General features: G+C 53.1%; 2 protein-coding genes across 2 annotated transcripts in view; one reads left to right on the top strand and one right to left on the bottom strand.

The window, feature by feature from the left end:
* The window catches only part of LOC119976729 (immunoglobulin alpha-2 heavy chain-like), a 103,377-nt gene extending 102,941 nt beyond the window's left edge, over positions 1-436 (bottom strand). The window contains exon 1 of the mRNA XM_038817461.1: positions 275-436. Within this exon, the coding sequence (XP_038673389.1) occupies positions 275-326 (52 nt within the window). The 5' untranslated portion in view covers positions 327-436. The remainder of the gene's footprint in view (positions 1-274) is intronic.
* Positions 1-12,667, top strand: part of LOC119965474 (polymeric immunoglobulin receptor-like) — a 610,457-nt gene that overhangs the window by 85,985 nt on the left and 511,805 nt on the right. The window lies entirely within an intron of this gene.

Genomic DNA, 12,667 nt, shown 5'->3' with positions numbered 1-12,667 from the left:
GATAGGTTGGAGGTGTTAACCTTGGGTAGGGTGCTCTTTCCAGGAGCTGGTGCAGACTCGATGGGCCGAACGGCCTCCTTCTGTACTGTAAATTCTATGATCAAAACAGTATCAATAGGGTGATAAATTCTGCTGTAACTCTCATGTCGAATTTGAATGTTCGAACTCGAGAATTAACACAAGTTACAGGTGCAGAGACACCACAGCACAAACCAGGGAGAGTTCTTTTATAACAAGTTAAACTTCTTCAAACCAAACTAAAACTTGTACTTACCCCCAGAAACACAGAGTGACAGAGTCACAACAAAAAGTGTTTTACTGATCATTTCAACAGAATAACAATCCTCTTTATCCACACCGTTTATTGCATGTCCAGTAAATACATTGAAACACAAAGTGTCCCAGCCGACAGAAGCTTCTCTAATCTCCTTTTTCACAGGAGATAATGAAGATAAAGAGGAAGCAGTGACAATGAGCCAATGGCTGCTTCCCTTCTGGGTGGATTTTGATCAGTGACGTTTATGATTCACTGAGTGCAAGTTTCCCACATTAAGTTGGTTTAATATGAAGAGTTCACACAGCCAGGGACACATTTGCTGCAAAACGTAAATGGTTGAAGCATTTATTGAAAATCACTGAAACCAAATTGTCCTCCCCTTGGTAGCGACAACAACAACTGGCATTTATATAGCGGATGTTTCCACTAGTAGGAGAAACAAGAACACAAGGAGACAGCCTCAGACTAAAGGGACGGGACTGAACGAGACTGTTAATTTCAGCATCCAGGACTAAAAGGAGTTGATAGTGGAATAACGATAAGTTGCAGAATGTGTTAATAGCTGGACTAAGATCAGTGCTCAGTGAAAACAAAACTGAAGAGCAAATGACAGCTGGTCCAGTGGGGGATGGGGGGGGGGGGGGGGGGGGGGGGGGGGCGTTTACATTGGGAGAGACAAAGTTGTTGAACTCAATGTTAAGCCCAGAAAGCTGTAACCTGCCCAATCGGAAGGTGAGGTTCTGTTTCACCAGTTTGTGTTGGGCTTCACTGGAACATTGCAACAGGCCAATGGCGGACATGTGGACATGAGAGCAAGATGCTGAGCTGAAAGGACAGAGACAGGAAGGTTGGGTCATTCTTGCCGACTGAGTGAAGGTGTTCCGCAAAGCGGTCACCCAGTCTGCATTTAGTCTGTCCAGTGTAGAGGAGACCACATTGGGAGCAGCAAATACAACAAACCAAATTGAAGGGGGTGAAGTGAAAGACTGCTGGGCCTGAGAGGAGTGTTTGAGGCCTTGGACAGGGAGGAGATACGGGGCGGGTGGTACACCTTCTGTGATTACAAGGAAAGGTGGTGTGGGAAGGGGATGAGGATTTGGGGGTGCTGGAGGAAGGGAGCAGGATGTCACAGAGGGAGTGGTCCCTGCGGAATGCTGATGGCTGGAGGAAGGGAGCAGGGTGTCACAGAGGGAGTGGTCCCTGCGGAATGCTGATGGCTGGAGGAAGGGAGCAGGGTGTCACAGAGGGAGTGGTCCCTGCGGAATGCTGATGGGGGTGCTGGAGGGAGGGAGCAGGGTGTCACAGAGGGAGTGGTCCCTGCAGAATGCTGATGGCTGGAGGAAGGGAGCAGGGTGTCACAGAGGGAGTGGTCCCTGCGGAATGCTAATGGCTGGGGGAAGGGAGCAGGATGTCACAGAGGGAGTGGTCCCTGCGGAATGCTGATGGGGGCGCTGGAGGGAGGGAGAAGGATGTCACAGAGGGAGTGGTCCCTGCGGGACGCTGATGGCTGGAGGAAGGGAGCAGGGTGTTACAGAGGGAGTGGTCCCTGCGGAATGCTGATGGCTGGGGGAAGGGAGCAGGATGTCACAGAGGGAGTGGTCCCTGCGGGATGCTGATGGCTGGGGGAAGGGAGCAGGATGTCACAGAGGGAGTGGTCCCTGCGGGATGCTGATGGCTGGAGGAAGGGAGCAGGGTGTCACAGAGGGAGTGGTCCCTGCGGGATGCTGATGGCTGGAGGAAGGGAGCAGGATATCACAGAGGGAGTAGTCCCTGCGGGATGCTGATGGCTGGAGGAAGGGAGCAGGGTGTCACGGGGGAGTGGTCCCTGCGGAATGCTGATTGGGGTGCTGGAGGAAGGGAGCAGGGTGTCACAGAGGGAGTGGTCCCTGCGGAATGCTGATGGCTGGAGGAAGGGAGCAGGGCGTCACAGAGGGAGTGGTCCCTGCGGAATGCTGATAGGGGGTGTTGGGAAGATGTGTCTCGTGCTGCCATCCTGCTGGAGCTGGTGGAAATGGCGGAGGGTGATCCTCTCAATGTTGAGGCTGGTTGGTGTAAAGTGAGGACAAGCGAGACCCTATCATTGTTCTGGGAGGGAGGGAGGGAGGGAGGGGAAGGGGTGAAGGCAGGGGTGTGGGGAATGGGTCAGACACAGTTGAGAGCCGTGTCGAACACAGGGGAAACCTCATTGAGGAAAAAGGCAGAGATGTCCAAAGGGCTGTTTTTGAAGGTGGCATCATCAGAACAGATGGAGCGGAGGTGAAGAAACTGGGAGAATGGGATAGAATCCTGACAGGGAGCGGGGTGGAGGAGCTGTATTCAAGGTGGTTCTGGGAGTCACTGGTCTTGTCGAGTATTTGTCCCCTTCCGTCCTGACCTCAATGAATCCCGGTCCCTGAATTTAAACTTGGATATTATGGGCAGAATTTTCTGATTTTTTGACCAGGTGTCATTTTGGGCTGGAAAAGTGGTGAGTAACCCGGCAGATCCATTGACGGCTTTTCCGGCCATATTTTTCAAAACTTAGTTGGAAAACCTGCTGGAGGCAGATCCCAGGCCGTCACGCTGGTGGGGCAGGATCACACTGGCAACGTCGGCCTTCCAGAAACCAGGGAGCCATTTTCAAAAGGTGCCGTGTCATTGCAGATCTCAAAATTAATAAAGGATTTCCCCCCATGGACAAAGAACCCCTCTCATGTGACACAGGGAACCCTGCCCAAATCCATGGAAATCTCCAATGGAAGACCCCACCCCAGGCACAGCCGAGGAATGTCCCTCCCCCCCTGGGAGCTGGACCGAACTGTGCCCACCGGGTGGGTTCTCGTCGCCAGATTGAAATTGGAGCAGACTGGTTGTAAACCTCTCCAATGTGTCGGGTTGTTGTCAAGGTGGGAAATCCGAATGTGGAGGTGGACAACACAGTGGGGAAGCGGACTAATGATATTTAACTCTATTTAAATGGGGTTCCCGCCACAGCCAGGCAGCAGCGACAATTGCTCATCGGCGCAAATTCCGTTTTTTGTCTCTGATGAGATTTTGTTGCCCCGTCGCCATTTCCGCCCACGGCAAATGGGGCGTAAATCCCAGCCTACATTTTGTGAAGTAAAGAGTCCCCTCATCTCTCTCTCATAGATAAGGCACTCAGTCAGGTCGAATAGGTGTTTAAAGCATTCTTGATTTCTTTAAGAATTCACTTGGTACATTTGCACAAAATTAAATCAAAAACCCTTTCTGTGTTTACATTGAAATGTCCTTGAGACACTGAAGAGTGAAAACAAAAAACTTCAAAACAATAGTGACTCCAGATTTACAAATTAAATGTCATTTCAACTAAAGGCCTTTTTACAAGTAATGTTCATGAATGCTTCAAGGGTCTCCAAAGGCTAAAATTCTTCTCTCTAATCAGCCATCCGGATCACGGGCGCGATTCTCCGATGCCATGCGGCATCGAGAAAGCCGTCGTGAACTCGGCCGAGTTCCACGACGGCGAGAAACGGCCCCGTTCACAATCGATTCTGGCCCCGGAAATGGGCTAGGAGCGGGGCCACGGAAAACACGGGGGGGGGGGGGGGGGGGGGGGAGGTGACGTCGGAAGGCCGCGACGCCCGAATGACGCCCGAATGACGCCGCTCCGCTTCGTAAAAGGGCGCGAGCGACGACAACAATTAAGGAGGTGAAAATGTCGGAGCCACGGAGGGCCGCACAGAGGTTTGGTGAGACTGACCTGGAGACCCTCCTCGATGAGGTGGAGCAGCGCATGGGCATCCTCTGCCCTAGACGAGGGCATCGCCACCCTTCCAGCGTTGTGCCACGGGCCTGGTGTGAGGTGGGCACGGCAGTCAGTGCTGTGGGGCAGACCCCTCGGTCCGGGGAGCAGTGCCGCAAGAAGCTCCACGACATCACCAGGGTTGCCAGGGTAAGTGCCAAGAGGGTGCCCCCGGGTCACAACCATCCCCCCCCCCCCCATGTCCCTCATCACCCACCTCCCCCTGGGCATGAGGGGGAGGGGGGAGGGGGGGCGAGAGTGAGTAGAGGGTGGTTAACAAAGTTATCACAGACCCACATGAGCGCTGCGACCCCCCTGGAGAGATGCCATGGTGTAGCTGCAACTTTCCCCCCAACCTGTGCCAATATCTGAACGCCCTGATGATACCTGCCTAATTGTGATGATCTATTATGCCCCCACCCAACAGGACAAGACTGCGCACAACAACCGGGAGCGGAACAGGACCGGAGGGGGTTCACCCATTCTGCACCCCCTGACAGTCTTTGAACAGAGGGCACTGGACCTTTCTGGGGGATCTGCCAGCTTTCGTCGAATGCGAGGTTGGAGGTGCTGAACCAAGTGAGACAACCCTGCATGACAACCCCAACCCCTCCAGCCCATCCTCTGTCCCCTCACACTCTACCCACTGGACCCCCCCCATCCTCTGTCCCCTCACACTCTACCCACTGGAACCCCCCATCCTCTGTCCCCTCACACTCTACCCACTGGACCCCCCCATTCTCTGTCCCCTCACACTCTACCCACTGGACCCCCCCATCCTCTGTCCCCTCACACTCAGCCCACTGGACCCCCCCATCCTCTGTCCCCTCACACTCTACCCACTGGACCCCCCCATCCTCTGTCCCCTCACACTGTACCCACTGTACCCCCCCATCCTCTGTCCCCTCACACTCTACCCACTGGACCCCCCCATCCTCTGTCCCCTCACACTCAGCCCACTGGACCCCCCCCCCCCATCCTCTGTCCCCTCACACTCTACCCACTGGACCCCCCCATCCTCTGTCCCCTCACACTCTACCCACTGGACCCCCCCATCCTCTGTCCCCTCACACTCTACCCACTGGACCCCCCATCCTCTGTCCCCTCACACTCTACCCACTGGACCCCCCCCATCCTTTGTCCCCTCACACTCTACCCACTGGACCCCCCCATCCTCTGTCCCCTCACACTCTACCCACTGGACCCCCCCATCCTCTGTCCCCTCACACTCTACCCACTGGACCCCCCCATCCTCTGTCCCCTCACACTCTACCCACTGGACCTCCCCATCCTCTGTCCCCTCACACTCTACCCACTGGACCTCCCCATCCTCTGTCCCCTCACACTCAGCCCAGGCCCAGCATGCAGCTGCCGCCCAGACGTTTCCCGGGTTCCTGGATTTACTCGACCCACCCGCACAGCCGATGCATTTTCAAACCCAGGGACACAATGACGGGATGAGGGCTGTCTTCCAGCAGCTGCAGACGCAGTTAGAGGAGTCAAACCGCGTCCAGGAGCATGGAGTGGTGCCGCTCATGGCAGCCACCCAGGCCAACACCGCACGGGTGGCTTCCGCGGTGGAGGCAATGGGTGAAACGGTTTCGGCCATGGGTCAGGTTATGCAAGGCGTTGGGCTTAATGTGCTTCATCCATGGCCCTGGACAGGGTTTCCCACTCACAGGCAGCAATGCGCCAGAGCCAGCATGACATTGCCGGCGTGCTACGGGCCCTGGCCGAGTCTCAGCAGGTCATGGCCAGTCCCAGCAGTCAGTCGCCGAGAGCATCAACCGCCTGACACATGTGCTGGATGGCGTCGTGCACACACAGGTTGAGGTTGCACAGTCCCTGGCGGGAATGTCTCACTCCCTGGACTCCGTCTCTGCGAACCTTCGGATCCTGGTGGATACCGTTGCAGGCCTCCAGGACTGGCAGCGCCAGGTGTCAGTGGCGCGACGGGGCACCTCCCCGCTCGCACCTCTGTCCCACAGTGAGGCCCGGGGGCCACCGGGCTCCCCGAGGGAGGAGGAGGTTTTGGGGCCCGTCCCATTAGCTCCATCACGGGACGTCCTGGAATTCTCGGCCTCCCCCCGTCCCATCCCTGGTGCATCGGGTGGGCAGCGGGCAGAGCAGGGTGGCACAATATCACCCGAGACGCCCGCAGAGCAGCCTGGCCCATGAAGGTTGGGTCACCCCTGGAAACGAGTGCCGACGGGGAGACATGCGGCAGGGGGTGATTCTCAGCAGTCCTCCTCCACTCCTGCTGTACCATCTGGGGATTCACTTAGACGTAGTGGTAGGTTCCCATAAGGCAATGAAGAGGGACACATAGTAAGTTGGCACGGGTGAAGGGCACAAATTAGTGTATCTGTACATAATATTCACCATTAAACTCTCTGTTGCACCTTACTTGTAAGACTGTGTGATTTTTCCGTGATGGTGACCGAGTGTCGCTGGGGTGGACGAGCGGCGATGCAGGTGGTAGTGGTAGTGTTCATCGATGCCGTCGTACGCGGCGCGTGAATCTTGCAGCCACCAAAGCGTTGTGTGGCCGCTGTCCTCACCTGTGCCGTTGTGCAGCCTCCTGGACATGAGCAGCACCCGGATCGTGTCTGTGTGCTGCACCCGATGTGCCAACCTGCTGCACGCCAAACTCCTCCACCTCCTCTTCCTCCTCCTCCTCCGTCTCCGTGTTGTCACCACTGCCACTGGCTTCTCCCTCCGCCTCCTCCACCAGGGCATCTCCCCTCTGCATCGGGATGTTGTGCAGCGCACAGCAGACCACAACAATGCGAGCGACCCTCTCAGGCTGGTACTGCAGGGCCCCTCCGGAGCGGTCCAGGCACCTGAATCTCATTTCCAGGAGACCAAAGCAGCGCTCCACCGTTGCTGCATGGGCCTTGTTGTAAAGGGTCTCCGCGTTGGTCTGAGGCCTCCGTATAGGCGTCATCAGCCACGACATCAATGGATAACCCCTGTCGCCCAGCAACCAGCCCCTCAGCCGGGGGGGGGCGTCCCTCAAACATCGCAGGGATGACCGACTGCGCAAGAATGTACGCATCATGCACACTTCCAGGGAACCTTGCGCACACGTGCATGATCTTCATGTGGGGGTCGCATACCACCTGAATGTTCATGGAGTGTGTCCCCCGCCTGTTTGTGAACACTTCCCTGTGCATGGGGACGTGAAAACCATCAATCACTCCCTGGACCATCGGTATCCCAGCCATGTTGGCAAATCCACGGGCCCGTGCTTCCTGAGTTGCTTGGTCCTCGGGAAAGGTGATGTAGCGGTCAGCGATGGCAAACAGGGCGTCGGTCACATCCCGGATGCCCCTGTGGATCGATGCCTGCGATATCCCGGATAGGTTCCCGCTCGGAGACTGGAAGGAGCCGGTAGCATAAAAGTTAAGTGCCACCGTCACCTTGACGGCAACCGGGATCGCGTGTCCTCCTCCCATTCCACGTGGGGCGAGGTGCGCCACGAGGTGACAGATATGTGCAACCATCTCTCTGCTGAACCGGAGTCTCCTCCTGCAGGTGATATCCAGTAGTGTCTCGAAAGAGATCCGGGCACGGAACACCCTCGGCCTCAATCGTCGCCTCTGGCGCCCTGGCTGCACCCTCACTCTCTCCTCTTCCTCCTCTTCCTCCTCCCCCCATGCTGCTCAATGATGGGCCACTCCGCGGCCATTCCCTCTGCTGCTGCTGCAGCTGCCCCTGCATCCACTGTGGGATGTGGCTGTGGACGCTGCTCCATCTCCAACTGCAGTGCAGCGGCCCCAACCACTGAGCTGAACATAGCCGTTCTGTTTGAATGCATTTTGCTAACCTACGGTGATGTGTGAGGGACAGAGAAACAACATGTTAGACGGAGGTTAGTTGACACCTCGGCAGCCGCCTGCCACGGGATAACTGTATGTCCCGTGGCCTGGTCGCATTTCTCACATGCAGCCAGCCTAACCCCTGGTCACTTTCTGTGTCCAAAGGGCAGTTAAGAATGTCTTCCTGACCGGTGCGTCAGTGGGCTGTGCCCATCAGCCACAGGGCAATCAGCGGCCGTGTCCTCGTGACCGTCCTGCCATGGCTGGGCGGGGACATGTTGCATCCAGAGGTGGACGACCCACCCCACACACTCCCTCCCCTCTCCCACATCTCCCTCTCTCCCCCCCTCCCACTTCTCCCTCTCTCCCCCCTCCCACTTCTCCCTCTCTCCCCCCTCCCACATCTCCCTCTCTCCCCCCTCCCACTTCTCCCTCTCTCCCCCCTCCCACTTCTCCCTCTCCCCCCTCCCACTTCTCTCTCTCTCCCCCCTCCCACTTCTCCCTCCCCCCTCCCACATCTCCCTCTCTCCCCCCTCTCACTTCTCCCTCTCCCCCCCCTCCCACATCTCCCTCTCTCCCCCCCTCCCACTTCTCCCTCTCCCCCCCTCCCACTTCTCCCTCTCCCCCCCTCCCACATCTCCCTCTCTCCCCCCTCCCACTTCTCCCTCTCCCCCCTCCCACTTCTCCCTCTCCCCCCCTCCCACATCTCCCTCTCTCCCCCCTCCCACTTCTCCCTCTCCCCCCCCCACCCACTTCTCCCTCTCTCCCCCCTCCCACTTCTCCCTCCCCCCCCTCCCACTTCTCCCTCTCTCCCCCCCTCACACTCCCCCCCCCCCCCCACTGGCCGCTGCGTTCTCGGGTATGCCATCCCCAGTTTGCGAAGACTCTGGGACGGTCCGCTCACCTCCTCACTGCTCGTGTCACTCCTCAAAGCAGGTGTAGACTTCAGCCCATCCGGGCCGGAGAATAGAGGGGGAGCCGGAGAATCGCCGTTTTGGCTGCATCGGGCGATTCTCTGTGTTTTTGCGCGCGAAACACGATGGAACACATTTGGCCGTTTGGAAGAATAGCGGGAGCGCGTTAGACCGGCGTCGCGTGAATAGCTGGCGCGGCCTCCTATTCTCCCAACCGGCGTGACATCGGAGAATCACACCTAACATTCTTTAGGAAATCCTTATCTGGGTTTAGCCCCTTACTTCGTTACATTGTTCTACTTCTCAGCTGAGGCTTTCTGATTTATACAAACAACCGTCTGTCACTTAGAAGATGATTTGTTATCCAGGCATTGGTCATTACTTAAAATTCACCAATGTCCATAAAATTAATTAAATGTCCACATGCATCTGCCATGTGTGCTATTTGGCCCCAGATAAAGTGCTTGAACTAACCTTGCTTATGATACATTTTTATTACTAAACGTATTGTGGAACATAAGAAGATAAGAACATAAGAACTAGGAGCAGGAGTAGGCCATCTGGCCCCTCGAGCCTGCTCCGCCATTCAATGAGATCATGGCTGATCTTTTGTGGACTCAGCTCCACTTTCCGGCCCGAACACCATAACCCTTAATCCCTTTATTCTCCAAAAAACTATCTATCTTTACCTTAAAAACATGTAATGAAGGTGCCTCAACTGCTTCACTGGACAAGGAATTCCATAGATTCACAATCCTTTGGGTGAAGAAGTTCCTCCTAAACTCAGTCCTAAATCTACTTCCCCTTATTTTGAGGCTATGCGCCCTAGTTCTGCTGTCACCCGCCAGTGGAAACAACCTGCCCGCATCAATCCTATCTATTCCCTTCATAATTTTATATGTTTCTATAAGATCCCCCCCTCATCCTTCTAAATTCCAACGAGTACAGTCCCAGTCTACTCAACCTCTCCTCGTAATCCAACCCCTTCAGCTCTGGGATTAACCTAGTGAATCTCCTCTGCACACCCTCCAGCGCCAGTACGTCCTTTCTCAAGTAAGGAGACCAAAACTGAACACAATACTCCAGGTGTGGCCACACTAACACCTTATACAATTGCAACATAACCTCCCTAGTCTTAAACTCCATCCCTCTTGCAATGAAGGACAAAATTCCATTTGCCTTCTTAATCACCTGTTGCACTTGTAAACCAACTTTCTGTGACTCATGCACTAGCACACCCAAGTCTCTCTGAACAGCGGCATGCTTTAATATTTCATCGTTTTAACAAAGACCTATTTATCACAAAGGCCTTATGAAGGTGACTTTTGAAACATTATTGGCTTTTTAAAAAAAATTTAGAGTACCCAATTCATTTTTTTTCAATTGAGGGGCAATTTAGCATGGCCAATTCACCTACACTGCAGATCTTTTGGGCTGTGGGGGCGAATCCCATGCAAACATGGGGAGAATGTGCAAACTCCACACGGACAGTGACCCAGAGCCGGGATCGAACCTGGGACCTCGGCGCCGTGAGGCAACAGGGCTTACCCACTGCGCCACCGTGCTGCCCAGAAACATTATTAGCTTTGACCAGCAGTTCTCATATTTCTCTCTGAAACCATGACTTTGGCTTTGTGGACATTCCATTTTCTGCCCAAGAACTAAATTTAAAAATTATACTGCATCAATTCTTAAAGGTCCCAAATAAATCAATGAAGCAATTAGCAAATCAATAAACCTGTAATCTATCACTCCCCCTTTTTTATTATTTTAAACTTATTAAAATAAACCAATTAATAGATTCATCAATATTAAGGAATCAATAAAAGAGCCTGCCATGCCCTGGAAAGGGATTGCTACTTCAGGGTTTCCTGACATCCTTTTACAGATACATTTGGTTGTCAGAAATACAAGATATATCGCAAAAATACCTGCAAAGAACATACCCAGACCTTGCACCGCTGAAACTCCTCAGGATCCCAACCAATCAGTAGGCCAAATCCAAACAGTTAGACTCAGATTGTTTTAATTTTTCCACTTCCTTTTGATGTGATTTGTCAAATTAGTGATTTGTTTGGAACTATCTGGAATATAATTACAACGTTTTGATCCAATCAGGGCACATTGCTGCAGAACCAGTTTCAAGACCTGTGTATTGAGTCAGCTTCCACATGGGGTCCTTCCCTGTGGTTCAACTCAGAACAGAGAGCAACAGACACATCAAGAATCTGGATAAGACGGGTTTATTTTTCCAAGCTTGAATTTGTTTACACGGAGATGAGATCTGGATGTCTGCCAAGATCTATCTACTAAACACAGATAAAAACACATCAATTATACAATTTCCAAAAATCAATAGCCTACCCCAGTTGGACACAATCCAATCCCTGAAGCTGTCATGTTTAAACTTTAGCCAATAAAATTGTGATCAACCTGTGATTGAACTTCATCCTGTTAGCTGTATTTACAAAAGGCTTGACGTCAATCCTAATAATCTAAGTTGTGTTTCCCCATCTCAACATCCTTCACACCCATTGTTCATGAGGGACAGGGTGGCAGAACTGGCATCCTCTTTACTCCATGGAATGTTTCAGAATGACAGGATATCAGAAGTGACTTCCTTTTCGCTTCCAGAGGATATCGGAGGCCACTGATAAAATTGTGCTTACTATCTCAAAAACATGGGCAAGTTAGCTAACCTAAACCCCATCATGCCTTGTGGCCACAGGCCCTTCGGCCCTCCAAGCCCGTGCCGACCATGCTGCCCATCTAAACTAAAATCTTCTACACTTCCTGGGTCCGTATCCCTCTATTCCCATCCTATTCATGTATTTGTCAAGATGCCCCTTAAACATCACTATCATCCCTACTTCCACCACCTCCTCCAGCAGCGAATTCCAAGTACCCACTACCCTCTGTGTAAAAAACGTGTCTCGACCATCTCCTCTAAACCTTGCCCCTTGCATCTTAAACCTAATAATTGACCCCTCTACCCTGGGGAAAAGCCTCTGACTATCCACACTGTCTATGCCCTTCATAATTTTGTAGACCTCTATCAGGTCGCCCCTCAACCTCTGTCGTTCCAGTGAGAACAAACCGAGTTTATTCAACCTCTCCTCATAGCTAATGCCCTCCATACCAGGCAATATCCTGGTAAATCTCTTCTGCACCCTCTCTAAAGCCTCCACATCCTTCTGGTAGTGTGGTGACCAGAATTGAACACTATACTCCAAGTGTGGCCTAACTAAGGTTCTATACAGCTGCAACATGACTTGCCAATTTTTATACTCAATGCCCCGGCCAATGAAGGTAAGCATGCCGTATGCCGTCTTGACTACCTTCTCAACCTGTGTTGCTCCTTTCAGTGACCTGTGGACTTGTACACCTAGATCTCTCTGACTGTCAATACTCTTGAGGGTTCTACCATTCACTGTATATTCCCTACCTACATTAGACCTTCCAAAATGCACTACCTCACATTTGGATTAAATTCCATCTGCCATCTGTCCGCCCAAGTCTCCAAATGATCTAAATCCTGTGGTATCCTCTCTAGCCTCCTTCAGTATTCTGGAGTAGATCCCATCAGGCCCTGGGGACTTATCTACCTTAATATTATTCAAGACGCCCAACACCTCGTCTTTTTGGATCTCAATGTGACCCAGGCTATCGACACATCCTTCTCCAGACTCAACATCCACCAATTCCTTCTCTTTGGTGAATACTGATGCAAAGTATTCATTTAGTACCTCGCCCATTTCCTCTGGCTCCACACATAGATTCTCTCCCCTCTCCTTCAGTGGGCCAACCCTCTCCCTGGCTACCCTCTTGTTTTTTATGTATGTGTAAAAAGCCTGAGGATTTTCCTTAACTCTCTTTGCCAATGACTTTTCGT

This window comes from Scyliorhinus canicula, chromosome 1, assembly GCF_902713615.1.
Source record: "Scyliorhinus canicula chromosome 1, sScyCan1.1, whole genome shotgun sequence".
Taxonomy (NCBI): domain Eukaryota; kingdom Metazoa; phylum Chordata; class Chondrichthyes; order Carcharhiniformes; family Scyliorhinidae; genus Scyliorhinus; species Scyliorhinus canicula.
This window is presented reverse-complemented; position numbering and strand designations above follow the sequence as displayed.